Below are 15,694 nucleotides of genomic sequence, written 5' to 3' on the forward strand. Positions count from 1 at the left end.
AGCCTCCTCGCTCATCGACTTACCATATTGCAGATGAGGCAGTATCTGATGTCTATCTGCTGGAGCAATCATCGAATACGGGATTCCTCAATAATCGAATCCCCCTTCTTGTTGTCACAAAGAATCACAGTGGTATTCATCATGTGTACAAACAGCTCACTTAAGAGATTCTGCAACCATGCAGCTTCACACGAGATCATACTCGTAGCTATGTATTCGATTTCGGGGGTGCTTATAGCAACCAACTTCTGCTTCCTACTCATCCATGATATCGAAGCAGAATCCAAAGAGAACCAACACTGAGAAGTGCTCTAGTGATCCTCTACACTGCCTACCCAGTCAGCATTCGAATAATCATGCAGTTTCATATTTCCAGCAATTTATCTCAATCCATGAGAGATTGTGCCCCGAAGATATCTCAGAAGATTCTTGGCACCAATCTAGTGAGGCTCAACCAAATATGAGCTCACCATGCTAACTGCAAAACATATGTCTGGACGGAAGTTCAGCAAGAACATCAACACGAATGAGTTTATGGAACTTAGAGGCATTTCCCAAATCTGGTCCGACGTCACTACCATATAACTTCTGAAAGTTAAGATCCTCGAGGTAGTCACAAGCTTGCAGTTTATCATTCCACATCCGGAATCCAACTCCCTCTTACTTCTGCAAATGAGAGGGTCTGCACTTGTCAGAAATAGGTCATCCTCATAAGATGCCGGTATGAGAGGTCTATCATCCACAACCTTCGGGTAATGGTTTGGATCGGTTTCACTCCTAGTGAATCTCAGCTTCATCATACAGCTATCAATCCTCTCATACTATGCCCGGGGTGTTTTGCTTCAAGCCATAGAGGGCTTTCTTCCACCTATATACATGAGATTCCTGATCATGAATCTCAAACTCCTCGGGTTGTTCCAAACCTGTGGACCTACTGCATGAGGGGAATGATCCCCTTATAAGATTTTCCTTCGGTACATCTCAGACATGTACCTTCATGCTCTACTTGAATTCAGACATCCCTATCACCATTTAACTCACATCAGGTAGGGCCCCATAGGTAGACCTCTGGTTTTATAGATGCGATATGTCAATTGACACGATCCCCAATGGACCATCCTGCAACTTGATACAAATTGCCAAACCTGAACCCATGAGAAAAAGCATCTTTGAAAATTATATTTTTTAACACGTAATTTTCCATCGATGAATGCCACCCTGAAACCTTTGACTTCCATTTCCAAGATGGACACCAGGTTCTTCTTGCGATCAGGTACATAAAAGAGATTTTTTAAATGAATCAAGTTACCCTTATTCAATTGAGAGTTAACATTCCCTAAACCCTTTTCGAGTTAGGTGGCATCGGCTCCAAGTATAATCCCACGATTATTTCCATCTCTACCAAATTAGAGAATGCACCCATCTATCCGATGAAGTGCCTTGAAGCACTACAATCTATAATCCAAATTCCCAAAGAATCTAAAGGAGAGGGCCAATACAAGATAATGCTTCTTTATCTTATCAGAAACAACATTTGATTCTTCATACCTGGGGTTTCTTGCTTTCTATGAAGAGTCGGCCATTTCCTAGATGACCTGCATTACTTGTCATTCCTTTGATCATTGAAGATGTCCCTGGAATGATTGTTATCATCATCAAGTGATGTGTCCCTACCATTAAGACCCTGAAATCCGGTCTTCCAATGAAGTGATCTTTAGGTAGGCCATATTCCGCTGCGCCATTCTGATAATATTCTCTACTTCGACTTCACCCTTGGTGAATTTGAAGCGGTATGAGGAATCCACTGATCCTTTTGTCCTTTCCCAACTATCTTCGATCATTGCTCTTTCACTCTTGCTTGGGCATTGTCTTCACCTCAGCTCTAATACCATGTTAATTTAAGGTATGTTCTATGCTTAGAGCACTTTATTTCAATTTTCACAGTTAGCTCCATATCTTTTCCAGATTAGCAATCACATCAACATTAAAGTAAATTGCAAATAGAACATAAACATAAATCGCAGAAGACAAGCCAAGACAAGAGGACACAAGATGTGGCGCTAGCCAGGGACAAACCCCAATGTGGGGAAACCCTTGATCAATTCTTCTTATATGTTCTTCAATAGTTTAGTACAGAGAGAGAGAGAGAGAGAGATAGTAATTTTACAACAGAAGTCAACACTTTGACTTATCTAGATAAGAGCATAGATCATCGGTGAGAAGATGATACATGAGATCAGTTGAAGACATGCTGCTTCAACTAATTCTCCAAGGTGACTCCTTCACCTATCGTTGTGTTGCATTTCGTCATCATGCTGCACCTCACCGCGCTGCACCATGCTGCACCCATCATCACTATGTTGCATCTCATCACGCTTCATTAATCATGATTGTACCCATCACTGTACTGCATTATGTGCCATTGCTGCACCATGTTTCCATCCTGACCTATGTGTTGGTTGCACCTTGCTTGCTTGTTGTCCCTTGCTTGCTTGTTGTCCCTAGCATGCTTGTTGTCCTTAGCATGCTTGTTGTTGCATGCTAGTTGTCCCTTGCATGCTAGTTGTAACATTGCATGCTTGGTGTATTTGCTGCTAAGTACCATACAACTGTCCCAATGTTAGTTAGTTGTCCCTTGCATGCTGCTCTCCTTTGGAGACAGATGCTCCAGCTGTTTCGGCAGTTCTGGCAGTTCCGGCAGTTCTAGTTGTTCCCGGCAATTCCGGCAATCCCGGTAGTCCCGGCGGTTCCGGCAGTTCTAGCTTTTCTAGCAGTTCCGGATTTTCTGGCTTTTCCGGTAGTTCCGGCTTTTCTGGCTTTTTCGTCTTTTTCGGTAGTTCCGGCTTTTCTGGTGGTTCTGGCTTTTCTGACATTTCCGACTTTTTCAGCAGTTCTGGCTTTTTCGGCTTTTCTGGCAGTTCCGTCTTTTCCGGCAGTTGTAACTTTTCTGATAGTTCTGGGTTTTCCGGTTTTTCTAGCAGTTCTAGCTTTTCCGGCAGGTCCGTCTTTTCCAGCTTTTTCGGCAGTTCTGGCTTTTCCGGCGTTTCCAGTAGTTCCGGCTTTGCTGCCCTTTGGATCAGGGCAACGTTATTCCATAGGATCTCTCGTCCTACGAAAACCCAAAGACAAGTAGAGAGAGGAAGAGATCCCAAGTGTGTTGAAATGACTTGAAGGCCACCTCTATTTATACTAAAACGTTGAGCACATGTGGGGTTTATTTGGTTGTTGGTCGACCTTGACGAATTGTCTTATAACGCAAATAAATTCATAACTCCTTGAATACTTATCATAATCAGATGATCTTTAGATCAATCCTACACCTCTCGATAAGAGGGATCCAAGAAAAATATCAGCTGCCATAAATAAGATGATCCACATGGAGTTTGGCAAATAGGGCCAAACTACATGTGGGTCATCTTATTTATGACAGCTGATATTTTTCTTGGACCCCTCTCATTGAGAGGTGTAGGATTGATCTAAAGATCATCCGATTCCGATAAGTATTCATGGAGTTATGAATTTATGTGTTATAAGACAATTCGCCAAGGTCGGCCAGCAACCAAATAAACCCCACATGTGCTCAACGTTTTAGTATAAAACGAGATGACTTGAGAGTCATTTCACACACACACTTCTATCTTGATTTCTCTCCATTTGTCTTGGGTTTTAGTGGAAGAGAAATCTAGGAGTGGAAGCCCTAGACATTGGAGGAAAAGAGGTAATCCTGGATGCAGATGGAAGGCAACCCTAACCTACGCTATCTCAAGGGTAACCTAGCTGCAGTCAAGAAAAGGATATATGCTGCCCTAATAGGTCCTAGCCGCAACAAAGTCATGGGTCTTTTGGAGGACTGAGTTGCTATTAGGAGGGCCTAGGAGCTAGGCTAGAAGGCAACAGTACGAGGCCAAGTTCAGCAAAGGAGAAGGGACGTTAAGGTCACCCTTGTGACCACTTGAAGAGGCAACAAGGTCCGTGTGAAAGCCACAAGCCTGTAAGTATTGTTTTGATGGTCAAAACATCCCTCTACATGGAGTTGTAGGTGTCTCCTCAACCAGCGAGGTCAACTACCTTGTAAAGAAAGGGAGGCTGCATAATTCAAGGTGAGTTATGGGCTGATCGTTGGACTGTTGTAGGTTACAGGAGGGTGCCCTAACCAGTGACCGAATTCTGTCCATGAACAGTAGTATAGAGGTGTTGGATACTGCCACATAGGAGCTGCAATGTCACTAACAAATAGCACAATGGAACAGCAGCATGTTGGGATGACAACTTTGATGGGACAATGGAATGACATAGTACAACTATGACAATTGTGCAGTAGTGGCACAAGTGGGACAACAGCTATGACAAGGCAGCAAAGCATGGATAGCATCAAGCATAGATAGCATGGCAAGGATGGTAAGCATGGAAAGCATGGACAACATGGATAGAAGTGGCAAGCATGGTGCTGCAAGCACATGAGACATGATGTATGACAACATGGTTCAACAATAGCACATGAGACATGCTGTATGACAACATGGTTCAGCAATGGCACATGGGACAACAGTGCAGCATAAGGTGCAACAGGGATGAGGTCCAACATTGTAATGATGGGTGCATCATGGTGTAGCATGGTGAGGTGCAGCGTGATGACGAGATGCAGCACAATGATAGGTGAAGGAGTCACCTTGGGGAATCAGTTGAAGCAACATGTTTTCAACTGATCGCATGTATCATCTTCTTAGAGATGATCTATGCTCTTATCTAGATAAGTCAAAGTGTTGACTTCTATTGTAAATGTACTCTCTCTCTCTCTCTCTCTCTCTCTCTCTCTACTGAACTATTGAAGAACATAAAAGAAGAATTGATCAAGGGTTTCCCCACATTGGGGTTTGTCCTTGGCTAGCACCACATCTTGTGTCCTCTTGTCTTGGCTTGTCTTCTGCGATTTATGTTTATGTGCTATCTGCAGTTTACTTTAATGCTGATATGATTGCTAATATGGAAAAGATATTGAGCTAACTGTGAAAACTAAAATAAATTGCTCTAAGCATAGAACATACCTAAAATTAACATGGTATTAGAGTTGAGGTGAAGACGATGCCCAAGCAAGAGTGAAAGAGTAATCATCGAAGACAGTTGGGAAAGGACAAAAGGATCAATGGATTCTTCATCCCTCTTCAAATTCACCAAGGGTGAAGTCGAAGCAGAGAACATTATCAGAATGGTGGAGCGGAAGCTTCTTATGGCCTACCTAAAGACCACTTCTTTGTGAACTTTGGATCTAAGGGTGGAAAGAAAGACATATGCCTTGTTTGTAATAAGTTTGGCCATTATGTGAAGGAGTGTCTGAATGGCAGGGACATGTCTCTTGATGAAGATAACAATCATTCCAGGGACATCTTCAATGATCGAGGGAATGACAGGTAATGCAGGTCATCAAGGAAACGATCGACTCTTCAAGAAAGCAAGGAACCCCTGGTATGAAGAATCAAATGTTGTTTTTGATAAGATTAAGAAGCATTATCTTGTATTGGCCCTCTCCTTCAGATTCTCTGGGAGTCTGGCTTATTGATTGTAGTGCTTCAAGGCACTTCATCCGATAGAAGGGTGCTCTCTCTAATTTGGTAGAGATGGAAATAATCGTGGGATTATACTTGGAGTCGATGCCACCTATCCCGGAAAGGGTTTAGGGAATGTTACCCCTCAACTGACTGAGGGTAACTCGATTCATTTACAGAATCTCTTTTATGTACCTGATCACAAGAAGAACCTCGTGTCCATTTCAGCAAATCAAAGGTTTCATGGTGGCATTCATTGATGGAAAGGTACGTCTTTGAAAATAGAATTTTCAAAGATGCTTTTTCTCATGGGTTTAGGGTTGGCAGTTTGTATCAAGTTGTAGGATGGTCCATTGGGGATCATGTCAATTGACATATCTCATCTATAACATCGGAGGTCTACTTATGGGGCCCTACCTGATGTGAGTCAAATGGTGAGAGGGATGCCTGAATTCAAGAAGAGCATGAAGGTACATATCTAAGATGTACCGAAGGAAAATTTTACAAGGGGACCATTCCCCTCATGTAGCAGGTCCACAGGTTTGGAACAACCTGAGGAGTTTGAGATTCATGATCGGGAATCTCATGTATATAGGTGGAAGAAGGCCCTCTATGGCTTGAAGCAAAACACCCTGGGCGTAGTATGCGAGGATTGATAACTGTCTGATGAAGTTGAGATTCACTAGGAGTGAAACGATCCTAACCATTGGTCGAAGGTTGTGAATGATAGACCTCTCATACTCGCACCTTCTAAGGACCCTATCATTTGCAAAAGTAAGAGGGAGTTGGATTCTGGATGTGGAATGGTAAACTACAAGCCCATGACTACCTCGAGGATCTTAACTTTCAAAAGTTATATGGTAGTGATGCTGGACTAGATTTGGGAAATGCCTCTAAGTTTCATAAACTCATTCGTGTTGATATTCTTGGTGAACTTCCATCCGGACATATGTTTTGCAGTTATCATGATGAGCTCATATATGGTTGAGCCTCACTGGATTGGTGCCAAGAATCTTCTGATATATCTTCGAGGCACAATCTCTCATGAATTGAGATACACTGCAAGAAATGTGAAGTTGCATGATTATTCGAACACTAATTAGGCAGGCAGTGTGGAGGATCGCAAAAGCACTTCTGAGTGCTCGTTCTCTTTGGTTTCTGCTTCAATATCATGGGTGAGCAGGAAGCAGAAGTCGGTTGCTATAAACACCGCTGAGACCAAATACATAGCTACGAGTATGATCTCATGTGAAGTTGCCTGGTTGTGGAAGTTCTTCAGCGAGTTGTTTGTACACATGATGGATACCATCGTGATCCTATGTGTCAACCGGGGGGGATTTGATTGTTGAGGAATCACGTATTCTATGATTGCTCCAACATATAGACATCGATACTACCTTATCCGAGATATGGTACGTTGATGAGCGAGGAGGCTCCATCGCATTGTGACTGATGTACAGGTCACAAACATTCTATCAAAGCCCTGGGGAAAGATCAAATTTGTGACTTTCCCGAACGACTCAGAGTCGTTGAGAGACCCTCTTATGAGGGTCCTGCATGTTGCATGCATTGAGCTCTGGGAGCTTCGGGGGGCTTGGGATACTTACTAGAGTAACAAGCGACCATAGGGCGACTCACCCTCTCCTAATGGTGCGCTGTGTACAGGGTGAATGGCTCAGCTTTCCCCTGTGATACCCCATGGCGACTGAAGGACAAGATGAGTGGTTCTCCTGTTGAGGCATCCTACCCATGCAGTGTGGGACTCATGGGAAGTACCTCTCATTTGGCCAATGAGCAGGGAAATGGGGTTAGGGACCATAGTATTACTATCGATGGGCGCATCGTTATATCTTCCGTACTCCCTATGCTAGGATGAACTCCATTGATCTAGGATCAGTATGAACGGTTTGAGACACTCTCTAGTGATATTGATCTGGGATCAATAAAACTGACTTTGGGTCAGTAGAGAATGGTATGAGACATTCTTGATCAATTCTTCTTCTTCATGGTTCAGCAGAACATAGCAGAGCTCAGCAGAGCAGTGCAGGGCACTGATGGAAGAGATAGTACAGTCGGACATATGGATCAGCGAATGGAGTTCTCCCTAGTTGAGAGGAAGTGTTAAAATTGGCAACTAGGGCCAAACTCCATGTGGGTCATCTTATTTATGATAGCTGATATTTTTCTTGGATCCCTCTCATCGAGAGGTGTAGGATTGATCTAAAGATCATCCGATTCCGATAAGTATTCATGGAGTTATGAATTTATTTGTGTTATAAGACAATTCGTCAAGGTCAGCTAGCAACCAAATAAACCCCACATGTGCTCAATGTTTTAGTATAAAGGGAGATGACTTGAGAGTCATTTCTCACACTCACTTCTATCTTGATTTCTCTCCACTTGTCTTGGGTTTTAGTGGAAGAGAAATCTAGGAGTGGAAGCCCTAGACGTTGGAGGAAAAGAGGTAGCCCTACACACAGATGGAAGGCATCCCTAACACTATCCTAAGGCAGCCCTAACCTATGCTATCTCAAGGGTAACCTAGCCACAGTCAAGAAAAGGATATATGCTACCCTAATACGTCCTAGCCGCAACAAAGTCATGGGTCTTTTGGAGGACTGAGCTACTATTAGGAGGGCCTAAGAGTTGGGCTAGAAGGCAGCAATACAAGGCCTACCTCAGCGAAGGAGAAGGGACGTTAAGGTCACCCTTGTGACCGCTTGAAGAGGCAGCAAGTTCTGTGTGAAAGTCGCAAGCCTGTAAGTATTGTTTTGAATATTGATGATCAAAACAACCCTCTACATGGTGCTGTAGGTGTCTCCTCAACCAACGAGGTCACCTACCTTTTAAAGAAAGAGAGGCCGCATAATTCAAGGTGAGTTATGGGTTGATCATTGGACTGTTATAGGTTACAAGAGGGTGCCCTAACCAACGACTGAATTCTGTCCATGAACAGAAGTACAGAGGTGTTGGATACTGCCACATAGGAGTTGCAATGTCACTAACAAATAGGACAATGGGACAATAGCATGTTGGGATGACAACTTTGATGGGACAACCCAATGACATAGGACAGTTATGACAATTGTGCAGCAGTGGCATGAGTGGGACAACAACTATGACAAGGCAGCAAAGCATGGACAACAGCAAGCATAGATAGCATGGCAAGCGTGGTGCAGCATGACAAGCGTGGACAGCATGGACAACATGGATAGCATGGTGCTGCAAGCACATGAGACAAGTTGTATGATAACATGGTTCAACAATAGCACATGAGACATGATGTATGACAACATGGTTCAACAATGGCACATGGGACAATAGTGCAGCATAAGGTGTAGCAGTCATGAGGCCCAGCATTGTAATGATGGGTGCAACATGGTGCAGCACGGTGAGCAGCATGATGGCAAGATGCAACACAGTGATAGGTGAAGGAGTCACCTCGGAGAATCAGTTGAAGCAACATTTCTTCAACTGATCTCATGTATCATCTTTTTAGAGATGATCTATGCTCTTATCTAGATAAGTGAAAGTGTTGACTTCTGTTGTAAATGTACTATCTCTCTCTCTCTCTGTTGAACTACTGAAGAACATAAAAGAAGAATTGATCAAGGGTTTCCCCACATTGGACTTTGTCCCTGGCTAGCGCCACATCTTGTGTCCTCTTGTCTTGGCTTGTCTTCTGTGATTTATGTTTATGTTCTATCTGTGGTTTACTTTAATGCTGATATGATTGCTAATCTAGAAAAGATATTGAGCTAACTGTGAAAATTGAAATAAATTGCTCTAAGCATAGAACATACCTAAAATTAACATAGTGATTGGTCTACTTCGTTATTAGATTGTCAGGAGAGGGGTTGTTGAGATTTTCTCTATATGGAAAGACTGGTTTTCCCTTTCATCATTAAGGATCAAGTCTAGTTGTGGATTGGTAGACTTTGACTTCACCAAGATTCCTTAGCACCTATGCTTCATGGTTGTGGGTTTGGCACTTCTAAATATTTTGGCATGGGGTTCTAAGAGAGGAGAACTCATATGAGCATGATAGGTAGGAAATTAGGACCAGAGTGATCTAGGTTAATATGGTGGTTTCATTTTGAGACTAACATGGGACCCTGGTATTGCAAGGTTTGGCAGTTCAACCACTGATAGGGATGAGTGCATATGTGCAGGAGAAAGTTGCTTAGATTTTCCATTGGGCTTTAGTTTTGAGGGAAGTGTTTCACTTTTTAGTGATTCATTGGGTTTCAATGCTTCACTTTAGTGGTTGTAACTAGACCCTTCTTCTGGACTCTGATCCTCAACCCTTCTTCTTTGATGAGCGCCAATGAAGAACCTGAAGTAGTTCTCCCTTTTGACTAGCTAGCGTGGATGTTTCACCACTTAAACTAATTGCCACAAGCAAGGGTGTGTATTTCAACACCGAAACTAGGATCTCCACTAGGGTTTCCCCTCAAATCATAAGCTGCTAGAGCTCTCGAAACAATTATCAAAATATCAATAACCAGTCATGTCTTGAATGAACTCTCATCTTTCTTTTCATAATTTTTCCCTTCCAAATACCATGGGTTGCTAAAATACCATGGGTAATACCATGGGTCATCAAAATACCATGGATTTTCTTCTTACATCCTTATTTAATTTACTTATTCATTTCACTTTTGATGTTACTTTTCCTCTCCAATTGAAAATGAATAATTGCCACAAGCGAGGGTGTGTGTTTCAACACCAAAAGTAGGTTCTCCACTAGGGTTTCCCCTCGAATCATAAGCTGCAAGAGCTCTTGAAACAATTATCAGAATATCAATAACCAGTCATGTCTTGAATGAACTCTCATCTTTCTTTTTATAATTTTTCCCTTCCAAATACCATGGGTCGCTAAAATACCATGGTTAATACCATGGGTCCTCAAAATACCATGGATTTTCTCTTCACAACCCTTTTTAATTTACTTATTCATTTCACTTTTGATGTTACTTTTCCTCTCCAATTGGAAATGAATAATTAAATTGATCTTCTAAGAAAGGGACATTACAAGATGTTAGCATGTAAGCCTCTAGACAACCACAAAGTCCAAGATTACCTCTTTATGGGTCGTCATCCTTATCTATTGAATGAGTGGTCAATGTGTTGGCAGTCTTCAATTCACAAGGTGATTACACCCATGTGGTATATATTGACATCATTTTATGAATATAATGTAGAGATGGCTAGAGTGTTTTGCATAAGTTCTTGTGTCATATCATTACATGGTTTAACAGAGTGGTTGTTGTACAAAACTAATCTACAAGTTTGACCAAGACTTTGGCTCTAATACCAATTGCTCCCTTTCAAATTTCATTTTAGAGAAACCATTTAGCATCCACATTGGTGGTTTTTTAAGCATATCTTTGTAGAAGCTGAGTTCAAAGGTTTCATATTGAAGATTGAAGATGATGCCAATCTATGCACTAGTCCTTGTTTCCATACTGGTATAATTATTCAGATTTATGATTGTGGGTGTTGGGGAATGTTAACAGTTAAGTCCTTAGACAATCACAAAGTCTAAACTTACCTCTTTATGGACTGCTATCCTTATCTGTTGATGAATTGTCAATGTGTTGACACTGTTCAGTTCATGGTGTGATTACACTCCTGTGCTCTATATTGATATCATTTTATGAATAGAATATAGAGATGGCTAAAGCCTTTTCCGCTAGTTCTTGTGTCATGTCTCATTACATGCTTAAACAGAGTGGTTGTTGTACAAAACTAATCCACAAGTTCAACCAAGACTTTGGCCCTAATACCAATTGGGATAATCAAACTTGTTTATCATGAGATTGCAAGAATATTTCAGCAAGCAGATAAAGGTGTATTCGGTAATAAATGATTGATAAGACTGATAAGAATGATGATTTACAATGAACCTTGTGACAGTATACTTATATGCATTGACTAGTCACAAGGTGATGTACCCTTTACCGTTTACTCTTTATATACATTGTTATTATACATTTAATGTTGCTACCTGCCTTTAGAGTTTTAAGCTTTTCTCGTGTAAGTTGGTATTCCTTGTACATTCGCTTCTTCTGATGTGACATTCGACAGGCATGATGCCTTTTGGTACACACCAATCTCCAATGCAGTTCATACATTATGATTTCTTTCTTTCTCTCTCTTTCTTTCATGCACTCTAGCACATTATACACTTGTACTTTCAAGTTTCAACACAACATAATTCTTTCACTTCTATTGAACAGTATCTCAGGGACCCTTCATATGACTTTCGCCTCAACTGCCAAGTTTTTGGGACATATTTGTATACACTCTCAACAAACTGTACACACAAGTGAAACAAAGCTAAACCATGTACTCAAAATCATATCCTTAACTATTTTTAATCACGTTTAAGTTTTAACTCTACATTTTGGAAGGGCTTCAACCCTTGACCATTTGCATGCCCTTTCATGGATTCCCTGTCCAAGTGTCTTAGCTTCACTACACCATTCTCTAAGATATAAATAATTTTAAAATGCCCTAACCATTGCATCTTGAGCTTTCTTGGATTCTTAAGATATTTTTACATTAAAAATGCTAGTTAGCAAGGCTCTAATGTCTTTCTTCTTGATCTTCTTGTCATGCCATGCTTTTTGCCTATGATTTTTCAGTGTCTAGGTGAATTGTGCTATAAACTTGTCTTCTTATAGCTTTGTTAAATATTTGTCTCTGATTAAGTGATTTTTCTTCAGTTATCCTCCTTGCTAATGCAATTCACAAGCTTTGTATTACAAACTCCAACATCGCAACTTCCTTTCCATAGACAAGTCCAAATGGTGAATGTTCTGTTAGTCTTTTATAAGTTGTCTCGTACAATATAAGACAGCTGGAATCTTCTCATCTCAGCCATCATGCCCAACATTGCAAATCTTTGTCAAAACATTCTCCAGAATGTTCCTATTGTGCTATTTGTTTAGGATATGGGATACTCTTATGATGTTGCACCATGAATTCCTTCATCAACACTTGAATCATCTTATTCACGAAGTATACGCACTGGTCATGCTACACAAATATCCAAATCTTGTGATGGTTTCTCAAATATGAAATGTTGATTGCCAAACCACAGCCTTATAATAAAATTCAAGGCAAATTATAAAATAATTTGAAATAGCTTTTTACTTTGAATGTGTCAAAATAGTACATCTGAACTTTGTTGAAGTTTAGTTGTTGAACAGGTAGGTGTAGGGAAATTCACAACACAACTTTCCCCGTATGTGTGATTTCTTGTTCTTTTCATATTAATTTTATATGCATATTGGCATATATATTTCAATTTCTTAACTGACATCTATTTTTTATATTTTTTCAAAGCAACATATTTTTTATTATTTAGTAACTTTGCTAGAATGTTATCATTCCATTGTTGGCATGTATTATCTTGTGTGTGTGTGTGTATGTGATAGAGAGAGAATTGTCAGATTTTTCAATAATGAAAGGTAAGGTTTTTGAAACATGTCATAATTCCATCTAAACTAGGTCTTATTATTCCTTTTAATTACTATTACGTGTTTGAACGCATGACTAGGAACTTGTGAGCATGAGAGAGAACTAAAGAAGTTTGTTCTATTCATTTAGGTATTGCATTTGCGACTCCAACTTCGCTTATTGTACAAATTTCAAATTGGAAAACTAGAAGAGGATCTCCAAGACCCTTTGGTGGTCATGGAATGATGGGAGATGATACTAAAGAAGTTTAGCAATTCATGCGGGTATTTCATATAGAAGTGAATGTCAACATCTCTTATAGATAATCTGTCAAATTGGCTAACTAGAAAAGGGGCCAAGATATCCTTTGGTGGCCGTCATATTAGCATGATTGGCTATTATTAAATGTAACTCTTGAAATGGTCTTGTATCTTATCGTGCATCTTTCTCATTCACACTAGCATGCCATATAGGCAAACCTTCTTTGGCCTTATACTAAAGGAGGAATGTAGCATGGAGACTTCTAATATTCACTTGTATTCTAAAATTACACTACTTTTAGGGCGTTTCTTCCATTTAGAATCATCTTGCTTATTGTCTTTGTTTTGTATACCAGTAAATTGCAAAATGTATGTCTAACACATAATAAAAAAGTTTCACATTAAATTTTAAGAATGCAATTGTAATTAATTTTCGTAAACATGTTTTGGTTAGCATTTATCTGTGTTTGTGTGCATGGTTGAGAGGGAGGGAGGAATGGATGGAAAATAGTTTAGGTGATAAATATCTATATGTAAATAAGCATAATCATTTTCTGCATACATTTGGAGTCCTCACAATAATATCCATTTCATGTGTGATATATATAGGCTTTGATTAATTGATATGATGTTGATCCCATTATCAAGAATAAAATGAGAAGTTTGCATTTTTTTGTAGAAACAAAATTCAGAAAAAAAAATTTAGTAATTCATGTGTCCTAATAAAAAATATGTTGATTCCATTCAACCTTTCTGAAAAACGTACTAGCTCACTAGTGGAGTGTAATGTTTCAACTTGTTAGAATTGACTATTGTGATTAATTATTTATAATTTTGTTCCCTTTAAATTGCAATGTTTTGTTGAACGGTAACACCCTAATATTAAGTATTATTCGGGTCTCTATTGAAACTAGAATGAGATCATTGAGAATGCATGCATGTTAAATGCGCTCACACCATATCTACATAATTAGGTCTTATGGATATGTGCCATGAATATTAAAAGTATATTAATGAAAAAATATCCTTCAAGTGGAAATGAGAAATGAGCCATGAATATTAAAAGTATATCAATGAAAAAATATCCTTGTAGTGGAAATGAGAAATGAGCATATGCAGGAAAATGAAATAGTCATAGTCAGCATACATTGTAGTTATGGCACCCAAGAGAAGAAGAAGAGCGAAATAAGAGACATAACAATGGGTATCCCAATGAAGTTAGCAAGCTTTGCATTGTGACATACAAATATAGAGAATTAACCTAGAAATATTGTGAAATTTGTCCAATAGAGCAAGGATAGGAAGCCCTTCAAATGAGAATACATGAGCAAGCAAACTTAATGTTTATAGGGTATCTTATTTCTACAACTATACAACCTTTTATATGACTATAATTAAGATTTAGCTTGGGTTGCATGTCATACAAGAGTGTTAAGGATTGAATGATATTGCTAAACAAAGTGTTAATTTTTCTTAGGGAAATATTGTTCTTTGCTTTAGATAAATGCATTAACAAACTTCTCATCATTTATATATTGCATTCATCCCATATCTTCGTAACATCAATATAAATTATGTAGAAAGAACAATAACATCAACTATGTAACGCAATAATAAAAGGAACAACAGAAGAAAAGCATGCATAAACAAAGACACCATGATTTGGTCAGAGAACAGGGAAAAACCCCACAAGGGGTAAAACCCTTCCAAATTCTTCTTCTTATTAAATTGTCATAAAATGTTGAGCAAAGAAAGAGTACAATGATCCAATTCACCAATCTCAAGACTATCTAGCAAAACCAAGCAAACAATGAGCCCAATATATAGATCTGAACCAGAACAAAATTTCCAAGTCTGCAATCTATAGTCAAAATTAGCGATCAACTATCAAAAAAACCCTAGGTCACAACCACACAAAGCTAGAGAACATCTGTGTAGATGAAGCCTTCCATCTGCATGAAGCACTAGTCATGTGAGCGGCTACAACCGAGAATTCATTATTCCAACCCTGTGGCTACAAAACAAAAACCCTACTTCACATGTGTGAGCTCGGACCCTACAATTTCGGACCTATACGAACCAATTTCGTGAACCAATCTCAGACTTGTGCGAGGAAATGCAAAGAAGAGAGAAGAAGAAGATGCTTGATGATGATATCCAAATGAGGTTCACTTGACTTGTATTTATAAGCTTCCAAGGATGTCCAATTTCTCTTTAAAGTCAACTTGCCCTTTTGTGCACATGTGGGTTTTCATATTAAAAATACATTTTTCCTTAACCAAATTAAATTCTTCCGAGGGCTAGGAGGGGTCTTTCCTGATGAGGAAGGTTGTCCAAAGGAGGGAATTTGTCCCTGAGCTGCCACATTAACACTCCCTCTCAGCGAGGGAGAAATTACCGATTGCAAGATATATCCCATCTCAA

At 39.7% G+C, this 15,694-nt stretch overlaps 1 protein-coding gene across 2 annotated transcripts in view; it reads left to right on the forward strand.

Annotated features, from left to right (window-relative positions):
• Positions 1 to 13,622, forward strand: part of LOC149251678 (glutathione gamma-glutamylcysteinyltransferase 1-like) — a 463,832-nt gene extending 450,210 nt beyond the window's left edge. For both annotated transcript variants that reach the window (XM_089459519.1, XM_089459520.1), the window contains one exon: positions 13,161 to 13,622. In XM_089459519.1, the coding sequence (XP_089315645.1) occupies positions 13,161 to 13,256 (96 nt within the window). In that variant the 3' untranslated portion in view covers positions 13,257 to 13,622. The remainder of the gene's footprint in view (positions 1 to 13,160) is intronic.
• The last annotated feature ends 2,072 nt before the right edge of the window (positions 13,623 to 15,694 follow it).

The sequence above is a fragment of the Pinus tabuliformis genome, chromosome 7, assembly GCF_031772625.1.
Source record: "Pinus tabuliformis cultivar Carrire ecotype Pingquan chromosome 7, CPIR1, whole genome shotgun sequence".
NCBI lineage: Eukaryota > Viridiplantae > Streptophyta > Pinopsida > Pinales > Pinaceae > Pinus > Pinus tabuliformis.